This window comes from Octopus sinensis, linkage group LG11 (genome assembly GCF_006345805.1).
Source record: "Octopus sinensis linkage group LG11, ASM634580v1, whole genome shotgun sequence".
Classification (NCBI taxonomy): domain Eukaryota; kingdom Metazoa; phylum Mollusca; class Cephalopoda; order Octopoda; family Octopodidae; genus Octopus; species Octopus sinensis.
In genome coordinates, this window is record NC_043007.1 from 40,918,486 (window position 1) to 40,936,650 (window position 18,165).

The 18,165-nt window shown below is 35.7% G+C and overlaps 2 protein-coding genes across 1 annotated transcript in view; both read left to right on the forward strand.

Moving 5' to 3' along the window:
- The window catches only part of LOC115217702 (solute carrier family 22 member 8-like), a 122,266-nt gene that overhangs the window by 40,144 nt on the left and 63,957 nt on the right, over nucleotides 1–18,165 (forward strand).
- Nucleotides 1–18,165, forward strand: part of LOC115217700 (solute carrier family 22 member 6-A-like) — a 52,023-nt gene that overhangs the window by 11,743 nt on the left and 22,115 nt on the right. The window contains exons 2-5 of the mRNA XM_029787455.2: nucleotides 7,723–7,934; nucleotides 11,254–11,484; nucleotides 13,490–13,692; nucleotides 15,400–15,741. Of these exons, the coding sequence (XP_029643315.1) occupies nucleotides 7,723–7,934; nucleotides 11,254–11,484; nucleotides 13,490–13,692; nucleotides 15,400–15,741 (988 nt within the window). The remainder of the gene's footprint in view (nucleotides 1–7,722; nucleotides 7,935–11,253; nucleotides 11,485–13,489; nucleotides 13,693–15,399; nucleotides 15,742–18,165) is intronic.

The following is an 18,165-nucleotide window of genomic DNA, read 5'->3' on the forward strand; positions in this document are numbered from 1 at the left end:
ATGGAAGCACTCCGTCGGTTACGACGATGAGGGATCCGAATCAACGGAACAGCCTGCTCGTGAAATTAACGTTTAAGTGGCTGAGCACTCCACAGACACGTGTACCCTTAACGTAGTTCTTGGGGTTATTCAGCGTGACACAGAGAGTGACAAGGCCGGCCCTTTGAAATACAGGTACAACAGAAACAGGAAGTAAGAGTGGGAGAAAGTTGTGGTGAAAGAGTACAGCAGGGATCACCACCATCCCCTGCCGGAGCCTCGTGGAGCTTTTAGGTGTTTTCGCTTAATAAACACTCACAACGCCCGGTCTGGGAATCGAAACCGCGAGTCCGCTGCCCTAATCACTGTCCATTGCGCCTCTACGGCAACAACAGTAAGAACAAACTGAATTCATAACGTGAGAAGAAACATTAACAACATAAAGGAAACACACACACACACGCACTTGTTTTCAGATATACTCAGTGGTACCCAAATACCGGGAAATATAATATTACCATATCAGAAGTTGCGTGGTACTAACAGCAGTAGCAGCAGCATCACTACTACGACCACCACTACGACAATCACAATCACGACGACCATCACGACCACTACCACCTCCAGCTACAACCACGATGATGACACTGATGACTACGATGGTGACGATAATGACAGCTTTAAGGGTCAAGGCCAGTCAATGACCCGACATCTATTTTAAAATGTACATTTCCACAAATTATCACTTTATATACATAAACACCGTCGCACTAAAACTTACGAATCTCTCATTCACCTCTACACATGTAATATTTTACAATAATATAAACTTGGAAACTAATAACAGGAAGCCAGTCCTTTACAAAATTAAAAGACTTTCTGAGGAATCATTTCTAGAAATTCTTTGCAATTTACCAAGTGTGGTAATTTTTGTTGTTAATATATTTGCTTTATTATTTTGTTTAGAGATGCAGCATCATTTAAAAGCGATTAAAAGTTAAATATTTCATAAATAATGATAAATTTTATAGTCCCATCTAAATAGTAAGATCTTTCATTTGATCCATAATGCTAATTAAGAAATAAAAGTTTTTTGAAAAATTAAAGAAGCAAATCGGATAAAGAAAACCACTATGCAGTCTTCGGAAATTGATGTCGATGGAATTCTGAGAGCTCTGGGAAACTCAAAATACTTTCATACTACTCAATACCTCATTCTCTGCGCCTCGGCACTTACTGCTTCAGCCAACAGCTTTTTCTACATATTCATAGGTAAGATCATACGTGTATGCATACATACATATCTATCTGTCTATTTATTAATCTCTCTCCCTCTCTCTCTCTCTCTCTCTCTCTCTCTCTCTCTCTCTCTCTCTCTCTGCCTATTTATTCATATGTATGTATATATGTATACAAACACACAAGCATAAAGATTTTTTATACACGGAGTAGATATGCGTTACCCAAATCAGGTTAATATTTTTAGCTACATCCATTTTTTCAAATATCACTGCTTAGCACTTCTATTCCGTATATATATATATATGTATGTATGTATGTGTGTGTATGTGGAGGCGCAATTGCCTCGTGGTTAGGGCAGCGAACTCGTGGTCGGAGGATCGCGGTTTCGATTCCCAGACCAGAGTGTTTATTGAGCGAAAACACCTGAAAGCTCCACGAGGCTCCGGTAGGATGTAGTGGTAATCCCTGCTGTATTCTTTCGCCACAACTTTCTCTCACCCTTTCTTCTGTTGGCCTGCTCGCTTAGCCAGCGGGGTGGCGTCATTAAAGGCTAAAACAATGCGAAGCGCATTGTGACCAGCGATGTGTAGTAACATCTGATGGCCTGGTCGGTCACGTGATATATATATATATATATATATATATAATTTCAACAATTGAGGGTAAAATTAATTAATTAATTGATCAATTTCACCAAGTATTCAGTATGCAAAGGGACCATTTAAGGCAAATTCAAATTATTACATTATATAAAAGGGCTTAGTAAAATAAATTACTTTGCCGCATACTGAACTCGTTAGAAATAGCAGCTAAAAAAACTATTTCTAACACTTAAAGAAAACCTCTCTCATATAGTGTTTGCTCAATTCAACTCAAGAAAGTATGAGGGTAGAGACATTAAAAAATCAAATGCAAAGGTTATTTGAGTACGTACGTTTCAAGATTAGCCAAAATCGACCTTCTCTCATCAGCTCAGAATGCCCTTGTTTGAATTTGAAAACACTGAAAATGGGAGCATACCCTTTCGGCTTGTTATCGCTTCTGAAGATCTGTTCCAAACTAACAGTGCCAACAAACTCAAATATGCAGAGAAAAATTTCTGCTCTCCCCTTTCCACCAGCGTGGGTTAAAATCAGCAAACACTATGCTTTTTTCGGTAAAATCCGAGACAATTAAGTAGAGAGAGATGAATTATAATTTCAACAATTGAGGGTAAAATTAATTAATTAATTGATCAATTTCACCAAGTATTCAGTATGCAAGGGACCATTTAAGGCAAATTCAAATTATTACATTATATAAAAGGGCTTAGTAAAATAATTACTTTGCCGCATACTGAACTCGTTAGAAATAGCTGCTAAAAAAACTATTTCTAACACTTAAAGAAAACCTCTCTCATATAGTGTTTGCTCAATTCAACTCAAGAAAGTATGAGGGTAGAGACATTAAAAAATCAAATGCAAAGGTTATTTGAGTACGTACGTTTCAAGATTAGCCAAAATCGACCCTTCTCTCATCAGCTCAGAATGCCCTTGTTTGAATTTGAAAACACTGAAAATGGGAGCATACCCTTTCGGCTTGTTATCGCTTCTGAGATCTGTTCCAAACTAACAGTGCCAACAAACTCAAATATGCAAGAGAAAAATTTCTGCTCTCCCCTTTCCACCAGCGTGGGTTAAAATCAGCAAACACTATGCTTTTTTCGGTAAAATCCGAGACAATAAGTAGAGAGAGATGAATTATAATTTCAACAATTGAGGGTAAAATTAATTAATTAATTGATCAATTTCACCAAGTATTCAGTATGCAAAGGGACCATTTAAGGCAAATTCAAATTATTACATTATATAAAAGGGCTAGTAAAATAAATTACTTTGCCGCATACTGAACTCGTTAGAAATAGCAGCTAAAAAAACTATTTCTAACACTAAAGAAAACCTCTCTCATATAGTGTTTGCTCAATTCAACTCAAGAAAGTATGAGGGTAGAGACATTCTTTAAGTGTTAGAAATAGTTTTTTTAGCTGCTATTTCTAACGAGTTCAGTATGCGGCAAAGTAATTTATTTACTAAGCCCTTTTATATAATGTAATAATTTGAATTTGCCTTAAATGGTCCCTTTGCATACTGAATACTTGGTGTGAAATTGATCAATTAATTAATTAATTTTACCCTCAATTGTTGAAATTATAATTCATCTCTCTCTACTTAATTGTCTCGGATTTTACCGAAAAAAGCATAGTGTTTGCTGATTTTAACCCACGCTGGTGGAAAGGGGAGAGCAGAAATTTTTCTCTTGCATATTTGAGTTTGTTGGCACTGTTAGTTTGGAACAGATCTTCAGAAGCGATAACAGCCGAAAGGGTATGCTCCATTTTCAGTGTTTTCAAATTCAAACAAGGGCATTCTGAGCTGATGAGAGAAGGGTCGATTTTGGCTAATCTTGAAACGTACGTACTCAAATAATCTTTGCATTTGATTTTTTAATGTCTCTACCCTCATACTTTCTTGAGTTGAATTGAGCAAACACTATATGAGAGAGGTTTTCTTTAAGTGTTAGAAATAGTTTTTTTAGCAGCTATTTCTAACGAGTTCAGTATGCGGCAAAGTAATTTATTTTACTAAGCCCTTTTATATAATGTAATAATTTGAATTTGCCTTAAATGGTCCCTTTGCATACTGAATACTTGGTGAAATTGATCAATTAATTAATTAATTTTACCCTCAATTGTTGAAATTATAATTCATCTCTCTCTACTTAATTGTCTCGGATTTTACCGAAAAAAGCATAGTGTTTGCTGATTTTAACCCACGCTGGTGGAAAGGGGAGAGCAGAAATTTTTCTCTTGCATATTTGAGTTTGTTGGCACTGTTAGTTTGGAACAGATCTTCAGAAGCGATAACAAGCCGAAAGGGTATGCTCCCATTTTCAGTGTTTTCAAATTCAAATGTATATATATGTATATATATATATATATATATTGTATATATATGTATATATATATATATATATATGTATATATATGTATATATATATATATTATATATATATGTATATATATGTTATATATATATATATATATATATGTATATATATGTATATATATTATATATATATATGTATATATATGTATATATATATATATATATGTATATATATGTATATATATATATATATATATATATATATGTATATATATATATATGTATATATATATATATGTATATATATATATATATATATGTATATATATATATATATATACACACACACACACTATATATATATACACACACACAGAATGTGTAAAATCATTGGTATAGTTAGGTATATTTGAAAAAGGAGAATAAAATCTTCACTGGTAGTTCTAATGAATTTAATTTTACAGTTTGGTTAAACCAAATTGTAAAATGATATTTTACAAAGTTAAATTGACTATAAGGAGTAGACAACCATAATGTGTGTATTTATTTATGATTGTGTATGTGTGTGTCTTTGTGAGAGTGTATATATGTGTGTGTATTTATACACTCACACACTTACACACAAATGCACGCACGAGCACACACACACACATATATATATGAGACAAATCGTGACAATATTTGTGACAATAACAGTATATGTTTTTGTGTGTATACATTAATTGTGCGATAATTGGGTCGAGGCTAGTCAATGACCCATCGTCCATTTTGAAATGCACGTTTCCACAAATTATCACTTAATATACATAAACACCCTTCCACTAAGACTTATGACTCCCTCATTTGACTCTTCTATTACTAATAAGGTTAACACTAAATTTATTCAGTTTAATATATCTAGCTTTTATTCATCAATCAACCCTATTATACTCAATAAGGCACTCTAGCATGCACACAATAAAGCAGGTCTCTCTAGAGAGGAAATTAATGTGGTACTGGCTGTTTGAAAATCAATCATTAAGTTCGATAACAAGTTATGGGTCCGGAAGGATACTCCCAATGCGTTCGATGTCCTAATGGGAAGTTCAGATTCCGCTCAAATTGCAGATTTAGTCGACATATATATACTTCATGAAATGGTTGACCAGTTCCCACACATCTTTAGAGGTCTATATCGTGATGATTGTTTGCTTTACCACCAAAACATTTCCAGTCAAAAAATACAGAAGGTTAAGAATAGATTAGTTAGGTTTTTTCGTAGAATGGGCTTCCACATCGTTTTTGACGATGAGATAACTAAAGCTAACTTCTTAGATATTACTCTTAATTTGCAAAATATCTCACACTTCCAATACCACAAATCTTCCACCAATCTCAAGTATATTAGTCCTTCCAGTAATCACGCTAGGGCAATTACTAAGAATTTAGTTAAAAACATTTCAGTTAGATTGTCTAAACTATCCACCAATGTTGACATTTTTAACGATAAGGCGGAATTTTATAACTCTGTCTTAGTTAAAGCAGGGTATAAAGAAAAAGTTACATACATTGATTCTGCTCAATCTCATCCTTTATCTACTATTCAAGACAAGAAATCTAGTTGTAATAAGAAGAGTGATTTTAATTCTGATATTGAAAACAACGCAAAACATATAAAATTCCTTTACGGAGTAAGGGAGGCAAGCCTTATTTAAGCCCATTTTTCACTCTAGAGGTGTTTCACCATTCTTTAAAGATAGTACCACTTACAATTTGACTGTTACTAGGAAAACTGTTTGGTTTGTTATTCCTATGGAAAGCAAATTAAATCTAATCTTCCTTTGCAGTTCCGTGAAGCAATGGGACTGAACCCGGAAGCATGTGGTTGGGAAGCAAGCTTCTTACCACACAGTCACATGTATGTATGTATGTATGCATGTATGTACTTATGCATGTATGTATTTATGGTGTATATATGCATATATGTATGATAGGCGCAGGAGTGGCTGTGTGGTAAGTAGCTTGCTAACCAACCACATGGTTCCGGGTTCAGTCCCACTGCGTGGCATCTTGGGCAAGTGTCTTCTGCTATAGCCCCGGGCCGACCAATGCCTTTGGAGTGGATTTGATAGACGGAAACTGAAAGAAGCCTGTCGTATATATGTATATATATATGTATGTGTTTGTGTGTCTGTGTTTGTCCCCCTAGCATTGCATGACAACCGATGCTGGTGTGTTTACGTCCCCGTCACCTAGCGGTTCGGCAAAAAGAGATCAATAGAATAAGTATTGGGCTTACAAAGAATAAGTCCCGGGTCGATTTGCTTGACTAAAGGCGGTGCTCCAGCATGGCCACAGTCACATGACTGAAACAAGTAAAAAAGGAAAAGAGAGAGAGAGAGAGGCCTATGTCTGTGATTGCGCGTGTGCGTGTGGATGTGTGTTTTTGTGTGTAACATTATAAACAAACGAGTCTTTATAAATAGTTTGTTCACCAAAGCAATAACAGCAACTACAACAGCAGTGGCTGCAGTATCTTGTTTAAAGCTATATTCTAGTACAACAATTGAAATAACAGTAGCAATATCAGCAACAACAACTATAACCTCAGCAGCAGCAATTAGAACACCAAGAACAGAAACAATAACAATAGCAATGAAGATAATTGCAGCAACAAAAGTGGAGGCGCAATGGCCCAGTGGTTAGAGCAGCGGACTCGCGGTCGTAAGAACGCGGTTTCGATTCCCAGACCGGGTATTGTGAGTATTTATTGAGCAAAAACAACTAAGCTCCACGAGAATCCGGCGGGGAGGGGTGGTGAACCCCGTTCTACACATCACCACAGCTTTCTCACTCTTTCTTCCTACTTCTGCCACAAAGCAGAGGAACCATGGGGTAACCCACTATGGTGTGGTAAACTTTCAGACCCTAGTCTAGATTACGAATCCTTTGTACTCCAGGATGGTTCAGCTCTCCACCCGTTAAAAGCCACCGTTTACGGAATCAGGATAGCAACGTAGTTTTCGCGCCCGTGCAACCGCCAGTCTATCGCGTGTGGTGGGTGGATCTTCAAGTTGCCACATGCATTCTTAGTAGCTTAGAGTAGGCTCGAATTAGAGATTATCCTTTGTGGCTAATTGGAGTCCTGATTGGAAGAAGAAGAAGAAGACAACTACTACCACTAATACTGCTGCTGATGCAACTGCTGCTGCTACTACTGCTGTTGCTAGTGCTGCAGCATCCCGATCAATAACAACAACAATATTACAGTAAATGTAGTCATTTTCCATGTAGAATTATTTTGTCTGAAATCTTAAAATTGTCCGCCAATTAGAAAGGGTCTATAAATGAAAAGTTCCTGGCTTTAATGGTGTTGCGAAAGGCCTGGCTGAAGGCTCAATCTTCCGAGTTCTTTTACAGGGCTTAGAAAAACTGAAGGATCCCTGCAATAATTGTATGAATCTGAGAGAGGAATATGTTCAATAAAACCATAATTAACTGATCCTCCTGCATTTTCTTTTACCCAAAGCCAAACACTCTTCAGCATTCCGTCGTACAAACCGATTCTACATAAATGAATATTAGTTCTATATTGCAGCCACCATTCCTGAATACAGATGTAAGAATCTGACAGAGTTTCAACTCAGCCAATACAACATATCCATCAGTGAAGAAGTCAATCTGTCATATGATAAATGCTGTATAGATATCATCAATACTGATGGAGGAATTACAAGAGAGAATCGAACCCTGGACTGCCTTAATGGTTATTATTATACTGCACCTGTTGATAAGTCTATTGTGTCACAGGTAGGTTGCTTCTAAATAAAAATAAATATTTAAATTCATTTTTTTAATATTTATCCAAAAATCATTTCTACTATAGGCACAAGGTCAGCAATTTCAGGGGAAAGGATAAATCAATTACATCGGCTCCCAGTGCTCAACTGATACATATTTTATCGATCCCAGAAAGATGAAAGGCAAGGTTGATCTAAGAAGAATTTAAACTCAGAACATAAAGATGGACAAAATGTCGCTATGCATTTTGTCCAGCGTGCTAACGGTTTTGTTACTTCGTAGCCTTATAATTACGCAACTAATACAAGAAAGATTAATTATTTTATTATACTAATGTTAGTGTCGGTGATGAATGGCAAAACAATAGATAGTTTGCAGTAATTAATCATATATTTTTGCTTTCTGAGTTCACTCTTTACCGAGGCTGGTTTTCATTCGATTTGTATGCGTCGAGGGAATAGACACCATACCTGTCATATAATAGGAACAGTTTGTAACCCGTTCAAGCGACAAACCGTAACAGTAATGCCTTGATATATGAGTTAAATTGTTTCCGCAGATTGCTTGTAAAGCAGAGCAATAATGTTCCATATTGTGAGATCGTCAAGTATGAAACCTGTAGGAAAGAAATAATGTTTGCTTATGTTTTATAAATACAAGGAATAGTTTTATTCATCAAACTATGCACCCATATTGTCAATACACTTTTGCTATTTCAACAGTAGCTTGTCCAGCTCAGAACTGTAACAGCCTGGGAATCTAGAGTCAATAAAATCTTGGAAAGCCTGTTTTACAGCATCATCGGAATTAAATTTCTTTCCTATCAAAAAGTTATCCCAATTTTGGAAAAAGTGGTAGTCAGTGGGAACAAGATCAGGTGAGTATGGTGGATGATAGGGAACTTCCAACTCCAACTCCTGTAATTTTGCCAATGTCATTTTTGCGTTGTGGTGTCTGGCGTTGTCTTGCACTAAAATAGGAGTGGATCTGTTGACTAATATAGGATGTTTTTTGTATGTTTCTGCATCATTTGGTCTAGGTTTAATGAAATCATAATGGATAACACCTACGCCAGACCATCAAGCAAATATCATCAGCTTCTTTTGATGAATTTTGCTTTTTGGACTGTGTTTTGGTAGCTTTGTACTGAATATTTAAAGTTACTGTATTGGATCCATTTCTCAACACATTACAATTCGATTCAAAATATCATATTGCAGCCTTCCAAACATTGCTATTTCCGATTTTCATTGAGTTCATGTGGAACCCACTTATCCAACTTTTTAACTTTATTGATTTGAACTAGTTGAGTTAGTATTGTTTGCTTTCTAACACCAAACAACAACGATAATTCACGGGTACTTTGAGATGGATCTGACTCGCCGGTAGCTTTCAGTCTGTCATTATCCACTCTTATTTCTGGTCAACCGCTCATTTATGAAGTCAAAGTTACCAGAACGAAATTTTGCAAACCAATTTGATACTGTCTGCTATGTAATAACATTAGAATGAAATACTCAATTAACAATCGGAGCTGTCTGTGATACTGTATTTCCCAGAAAGAACTCATATTTCAAAACTGTACAAATTTCCGACTTATCCATCTCTAAACAAAAATAGCCAAAAAGGATTTTTAAATACTTTATAAAGCGCAAAATGAGTTAGAATCAAGAAATAGATGTATCAGCATCCTAATAAAAAAATAAAGATTGTCAAAATATAATAATGGCGCAAAATGAGCAGCTGTCAAAATTTACCATATACCTTACTACAAATTTCATACTTGACGGGCTAATAGCAATGTTACAAATTGTTATTCGTTGCCAGAAAAATATTTTACCTGCAAAATTTATATTATTCGTAAATACACGACAAAACAGTAGAATGTAAAGAATATTTTAAGTAAAGTAAAAAGAATTCAAGTTCTTTTATCATAAAATATATTAATATAATCGTTTTCTGAATCACTTTCACTCGCACTAGATTCGTGCACATCATCACTTGTAGACGCGATCGCCGTTTCACAAGCACTCGTAGACAGACTTATAGATTTCTTTTTAAAAACAAGTCTAGAGTTGTTTACTTAGAAGAAGCCTCTTTTTCATTCTCTATAAATTTTTCGGTAACACGAAGAAGCATTTGTTATGATAGTAGAAACTTTTGCACTGCGTTCAAAATTCGGATCTTGTGCTTGAAAGATATTACTGTATTTTTAATATGATATAGAAATAGAAGGACACTTGTGATATTTCAAACTTCATTGTTGTAGCAGCTTGTAATTTCCCAAGAGAAAGATTATTTCTTAAATTATCTCTGAGTAACAGGCGTTAGCATAAATGGTGAATCATCAACGGGGTTTCTCTTTGGTCACGCGACCAACTAGAAATAGAGCACAATCCCATCATATTGTCTGAGAACAAGAAGGACACATTGGGTACTAGATATATTCTTGATAAGGCAGGCTAGCCTTTTGCTGCTAATACGACATTCATCACAAATTTTCACAGAGCTGATCTTAAGGTAAAGCATCAACTACTACTACTACTACTGCTGCTGCTGCTACAAGGAAGGACAAGCTCGGTTAGAGTATTCTTTGATAACCTTAAAAAGATAAGATGGTCTGTAACCAAACGTTGCTGTTGTTGCTTAACTCTTGGTTAACTCTCATCGAACAATTATCTATGATGAGAGACATTCCAACCAGAACCACCCGGTCTTTTTAAAGTTACTTAGGAATATACCAAATTCAATCACAAGGCTTTCTGGTCGACCCGAGGTTATAGTAGAAGACACTTGCCCAAGGTGTCACGCGGTGGATCTGAACCCGGAACCATGTAAATAGGAAGAAAAGTTCTTACCACACAGCCACGCCTGCGCCTGTAAATATGGAACACATCACGATTTTGCTTGTCGTCTTTGCAAAGGAACCAATGCTGATCTCTTGTGTTCTTCGAGTTTTAGTATATGTACTGTAGAAGCATGTACACACTCACAAGCATTCACGCACGCACACACACAAGCACACTCTCATATGAACATATACGAATGGATGCTGAAAAGTTTCTGGCTTTTGGGGTGTCGTGAAAGTCCTGGTTGGAGGCTCGACCTTCCGTGTTCTTTTACAGGGTTTAGAAAAACCGCTGCAATAAGTGTGTAAATCTGAATGGGGAATATATTGAATAAAATCATATTTAACTGATCCTCCTGTATTTTCTTTTACTCAAAGCCAGGGACTTTTCAGCACACTCTCGTATATGTATATATATGTGTCTGTACGTATCTCTTTGTACTACTTTTACCACTTACTAAATAAAATTTTCTTTCACAGTGGGACCTGGTCTGCAACAACGAAGGATTGGCTGAATCTACCCAAACATTTTATATCTTGGGCCAAGTGGTCAGTGGTCTACTGGCACCATATTTCATTGAAAGATTTGGACGGAAGCCTATAAGGATATTAAGTAATTTGTTCCTGGTGGTCTTCAACTTAATCTCTGCGTTTTCGCCGTTTTATTGGTTGTTCGCGGCTGCGAGATTTTTCACTGGAATACTACGAGAGGTAATGCCTCTACACGCACGTATTTATACACGCTTTTACCTTTTCTTGTTTCAGTCATTAAACAGTGTTTATGCTGGGGCACTGCCTTGAGGAATGTTTTTCTTTTTTCTTTTTTAGTCGAATGAATCCACCCTATTCGTAGCTGACTTGATGTCTTTCCAGCCTTATGATTTAAGGCCTAAGGGGGGGATAACACTTTTTACCCTTTGACACTTTAGTTTCGTTGTCTGCTTTTTGTTTTCCGTTGTACCCATACACGTGCGCGCGCCCCAACATACATATAAACACACACACGCGCGCGCGCGCGCACACACACATACATACATATAGCTCTTCCTGTCCTAAACGAACTTACTTATCCAGCTCAAATTCAGTCAAGCGGAAAATACACTCCTTAACTACACAAAAAGCTATTTAAAATATCCACATGACGTCTACTGACCAACCTGAACAATAAGAATTTTCAACAACGCTACTTTCGAAAACTCCATACACCACCCACATCAACATTCATTCTAAACATTCATGACCACACCCATGTGACCTCTTTATTCATGACCACACCCATGTGACCTCTCTATTATGACCACACCCATGTGACCTCTTTATTATGAACAATAAGAAATTTTAGGCATGACACTAGCCAAATTTTAACATCTCTGGAGCCTATTTTCTTACCCCAACACCAACTTCCATTCAAACATTCAGGTGACCCCTTTATAATGACCAATCAAAATTGTATTGACCATTGTCCACAAGAAATCTTAGGCGTGAAACCAAGCAAATCTTAAACAACTCTGGAGCCTCTTTTTTCACATATAAGAGACAGCAAACCCAACATAAAGTCAGATAAGAGAAAAAAATCTATCAGAAAGGAACTCTATCTCTCTTAAAAAAATATCTTTTGATAAGCATAACAAATGCGCAACCGGTAAAAAGAACTTTCACCTAATTAAATACACTCTCCCTTACTTAAATTATTTTGTCAGCATTTTCTTCATTTCCTTTTTTTATATATCACAACTCATGTTCCACATCTCCTTTTTTAAATATATATATATATATTCATTTAATTTACTTTTCCGTTTAAATAAGATCAACCAAAAAGTACTTCAGCCGGTGAGAGTAAATATTTTTTAATTTGCACTGTATATAGTTATGAGCTACTAATAGTTTCATACACTGGAAATATTTCCTAAGCAGGTTTTAATAACACACCTTGTGTCTCCAATCAACCTGCTGGTTCTGCACATATGGCCAGTACAAGTTACGAATCAGGACTGTAGAACTAGAGAAATCATGGAAAAAGAAAGAAAGAAAGAAAACAAGAGGAAGTTTGATACGACGAAATTTCAAACTGATTCTGTTGGCTAAATTTATTCACCTGATATTGGTTGGTTGGGACTATAGTAGCAAACCCTTGCAAAAATACCGCACAATGGGACTGAACCTGAAACCACCTCTTTGCAAAGTGAGCTTGTAACTGCACAGCCAAGCCTGCGATATGCATATTTACCTCATGCTAATGGTTTCAAAGTTTGGCACAAGGCCAGCAAGTCCGAGGGACTGGGTAAGTCAATTCCATCGACCCCAGTGATTGACTGGTACTTATTTTATCGACCTCCGAAAGGATGAACGGCAAAGTCAACATCGGCGGAATTTGAACTCAGAACCTAAAGACAGACAAAATGCCGCTAAGCATTTTATCCAGCGTGCTAACGATTCTGATAGCTGGCTTTCTTATCATGTACCTCATAATAAAATCTAGAATATCTGTAAACTAATAACGCAACTACCTCACTATTTTATACTCTTTACTCTTTACTCTTTTACTTGTTTCAGTCATTTGACTGCGGCCATGCTGGAGCACCGCCTTTAGTCGAGCAAATCGACCCCGGGACTTATTCTTTGTAAGCCCAGTACTTATTCTATCGGTATCTTTTGCCGAACCGCTAAGTGACGCTAATACCAAACTATTTTTCCTTTTTTTTTTTCATTTCTCCAGGTATATGTTCTGAGTTCAGTAACTCTGGCGTGTGAGTTATACCCGAAGGAAAGACGTATTGTTATGACTGGTATATTTATGTTTATCTGGAGCATGTTAAATTGTTTACTTGGGTTGATAGCCTACCTTTTAAAGGATTACAGTTGGAACACGTTATTCTTGTTTAACGCTGGTATATCAGGATATTTCATAGTAGACTTATTGTAAGTACCTTTCTCTCACCCACATTTGGTTAGTATTTCACATTACCTTCTTCCCTATTTTTCATGATCAACTCCTCCTTTACTACTCCCACAATGGCATCACCACACCAGCAACATCACCAACATCACAACCACAACCACCACCGCCACCACCATCTCCTACCCGTCGTCCACATCCTCCCCGTGATCGCCCCCACCGTCTCCTCGCTATTGATTGCTTCTTCGATGGAGTATCTAAAACTGTTTACTGAAAGTTCGCGTGATGTAATCAGGGTGTGATATATTTGTATGTATGTATGTGTGTATGTATGCATGAATTCATGCATGTATGTTTATGTGTAAGCTTTTGTATGTATTAGGTTGAGTAAAAAGTAAGCAACGTTTTGAACCTTGAAGAATTTGTACTGGATATTTGCAAAGTTTTTGATGTTTTAAACATTTCTTTGCATTTGTCCAATAATACAGACATAGAATGCCCAAATGCATCAATAAACTAACGTTGATTTTCTTTTCACCGTTGTTACAATCTTCTGAAATGGAACTGTTAAAACGCGATATTCGCGTAATTTTGCTATTCAACTTCAAAAACAGACGTACAGCAGCTGAAACTGCTCATGATATCAACGAAACGACAGGTGAGGAAATGACCAGTGAATAGTCAGCTTTAAAATGGTTTAAACGATTTCGCAGTGGAGACCTAAGCTTTGAAGATCATTAGTGTAGTGGACGCCCATTTGTCATCGATGATGGTCAATGAAAGACCGTCATTGAGAAAGATCCGCGTAAAACCACTCGATAAGTGAAAAAGTAACTTCGAGTTAGCCAGAAAACTGCCTGCAACCATTTGCATGTGATCGGAATATCAAAAGACTTTGACAAATGGGTATCACACAATTTGAATGAAAATCAGAAAATACGCAGATATGAAATTTGCTCGTCGCTTCTTCTCTGTAACCAGACCGACTCATTTCTCGATCGTATTGTGACTTGCGATGAAAAGTAGATTGTGTACAATAATATAAAACGTTCTTCAAGAAGGTTATGTTGACTATTTGGTGATGTAACTGCTGGACTCATCCACTATAACTTCTTAAAACCAGGAAAAACCATTACTGCAGAAACATATTGCCATGAGATTGCCAAAATGAATGAAAAACTACTACTCCCAGACTGGTCAAGAGAAGAGGGCCTATCAATCTTTATGACAATGCACGAGCACACGTTTCACTGATGACGCTCCAGAAGTTGAGGGAACTTGGCTACAAAGATCTTCCCCACCCAGCTTATTCTCCAGTCCTTTCTCCAACCGTCTACCACTTTTTCAAGCACCTTGATAGTTTCCTGTGAGAGGAGTTCAAAGATCAAACTAATTCTGAAAGTGCGTTCAAAGAGTTAATCAGCTCCAGAACCCCAGATTATTATGTTACCGGAATAAACAAACTTGTAACTCATTAGTAAAAATGTGTTAATTGTAATCGCACTTATTTTGATGAATAAAATTTCCGCATTGTTGAAATATATTATGATGAATTTCATGTTTCAAAACTTTGCTTACATTTTATAATATTTGTTTGCTTGTCTAGCAATAACATCACTGTTTATCGACGAGTCTTTACGAAAACTTGTAGGGAGATTGAAGTGCTTGTCCACGCAGGATAAACCAACAAATGTTACATATTTCTTTATCTAAATTTTGCCTCTCTGCAGGTTCATGGAAGAATCTCTCCGATGGTTATTTGCAAATTCGAAAATAAAAGCTGCAGAGAAGATTATCAAAAAGGCAGCAAGACAAAACAAAATTGATTTTGATAATGTCTGGAGTTTAACTTTAAAAGATACCTCAAAACAACAAGCAGCTAGCCATGGAAACGAAGCAAGTCATGAGATCCGAAACCATGGAACAATCACGCCGATAGATGTCACAGCGACCACAATTGTAGAGGATACACAACCAAACATTGAAAAGGAAACCTCTACACTTGCCAAGTTACTTACTGTCTTTAAATTATCCTATTTGAGGAAAATTACCATCGTTGTGTCTATAGAATTGTAAGTTACATTTTCTTATTGTTGCTGATATTTTGACTCTTCTGATAAGGTGCATGTGTGTGTGTTTGTATGTGTGAGTGTGTGTTTGTATGTGTGTGTGTGTGTGTGTGCATGATGTGGGCATTATATACATGTATGTGTATGTATTATGTGTAATATATATATATATATATATATATATACTTTATTTTAAGCAGCAGAAAATTCAACAAAATCTGTTACTCTGAGTTTCTCGTTGCCGTTCATCAGACAGTTTTTGCTAGATGGAACTGATATATCAATTCAATCTATACTCTTACAAACGCTACACCTTTAAAAAGAAATGGACTTGTTTGATTGGCCCTTTAGAAAAAACGGTCAATCTTCGAGCGATAAACAAAAAGGTCAGAAATATATGTATATATAAAAAACTTATAAAAATTATAAAAATTATAAAATCCGAGGAAAAAACCTATTGACGTTAATGAAGACAGTGCAAATTAGTGCATAGAAATTAAACCTGTTATAAATACTGCAATACATATTTATATTAAAATCTACATATATATATCAACATACACAAAAGGATGCGCATAAACGCCATACATACATATACATACGTATGAATATAAATCTAAATATACACATAAAAGCATGTGTACATATATTCACGCAAACCGTCTCGCACGCAAGCTAAAATTCATCTATGTAGCAATTCTCATATACTGAGCAAGGAGGTGGAACGAAAGAAAGGGAAAGAGAGAAAAAAGGAACGAAGGAGGGGTGGGGAAAAAAACGAAATATGAAAAAAATTTATGTATACAAGCAGTGTAACGATGTTATTGGCATCTATAGAGACCAGTATACATACACAAGTTTGAATGGATACATATACATACCGTCGTGTATATGTGTGCTTAAGCACAAACATACTTTCACTTACACATACACAGATACGCATGCTTACAAATACATATGCTTTGCTATACACATACTTATATAAACATTCTAATTTTGATAACATTGCTTTTTTTAAAAACATTGCTTTTAAAAATGGGGCATTAATAAAAATATATACGAAAGACATATAAAATAAAATATAACATTCTATTTTGGGTCATTTATAAATAATCAAGGTAATATAAATAATCAAGGTAATCCTATGCAATACAATAACATGAAAACAAAGTTTGTAGGTTTTTCCTAATATATATGTAGAAACATAAGACTTTGCTTTACGGATTAAGATCCGCATAGCTTGGAAACAAAATCAAAATCCATCGTAGCGCTCAAGAGTCAAAATCAAAATCAAAAATACAAAATATATACTCTATCCATATGGTATATTTATATTCGACATTTTAAATTTAGCCGCGTGCCTACATAAGTTCATTAACTCACTTCTTTGATTCAAAGAATTATTGTCTTTGAATAAGATGTACATTTTTTCTAATAGACAAAGTCTGCACTTGAAATTATTTTTGTAAGCTCCATGCCTGTATGGTGCCGCCCTGTCCAGAATGCTCCATGTCACGTTGAAAGGTGGGGCTTCCTTTTCTTTTAGTTCCCAGACATATTTTGCTAGGCTGGTTTTCTTCCTATTCTCTGGGTATTTAAATGAATTTTTATGAGAATAAAATCTTGTTTTAAATGAATTTTCTGAAGCCCCTGTGTATGTCTTGTATTCCGATGGCCTTCCACTTGCACCTTGGCTCTATAAACTACTCCTTTCACTAGACATTTCCCTTCTAACGGACAGGAGCTTTCGTTTTTGAAATTACATTTCTTAATGGGCTCGGCACCATGTCTAATCTCAATTAGCTTCCTATTATGTTGGCTAATAAATAATTTCAAGTGCAGACTTTGTCTATTAGAAAAAATGTACATCTTATTCAAAGACAATAATTCTTTGAATCAAAGAAGTGTGTTAATGAACTTATGTAGGCACGCGGCTAAATTTAAAATGTCGAATATAAATATACCATATGGATAGAGTATATATTTTGTATTTTTGATTTTTGATTTTGATTTTGACTCTTGAGCGCTACGATGGATTTTGATTTTTAATATAAATATGTATTGCAGTATTTATAACAGGTTTAATTTCTATGCACTAATTTGCACTGTCTTCATTAACGTCAATAGGTTTTTTCCTCGGATTTTATAATTTTTATAATTTTTATAAGTTTTTTATATATATATACATATATTTTTGACCTTTTTGTTTATAGCTCGAAGATTGACCGTTTTTTCTAAAGGGCCAATCAAACAAGTCCATTTCTTTTTAAAGGTGTAGCGTTTGTAAGAGTATAGATTGAATTGATATATCAGTTCCATTCTAGCAAAAACTGTCTGATGAACGGCAACGAGAAACTCAGAGTAACAGATTTTGTTGAATTTTCTGCTGCTTAAAATAAAGCATATTACTCTACCACTGGTATTTGA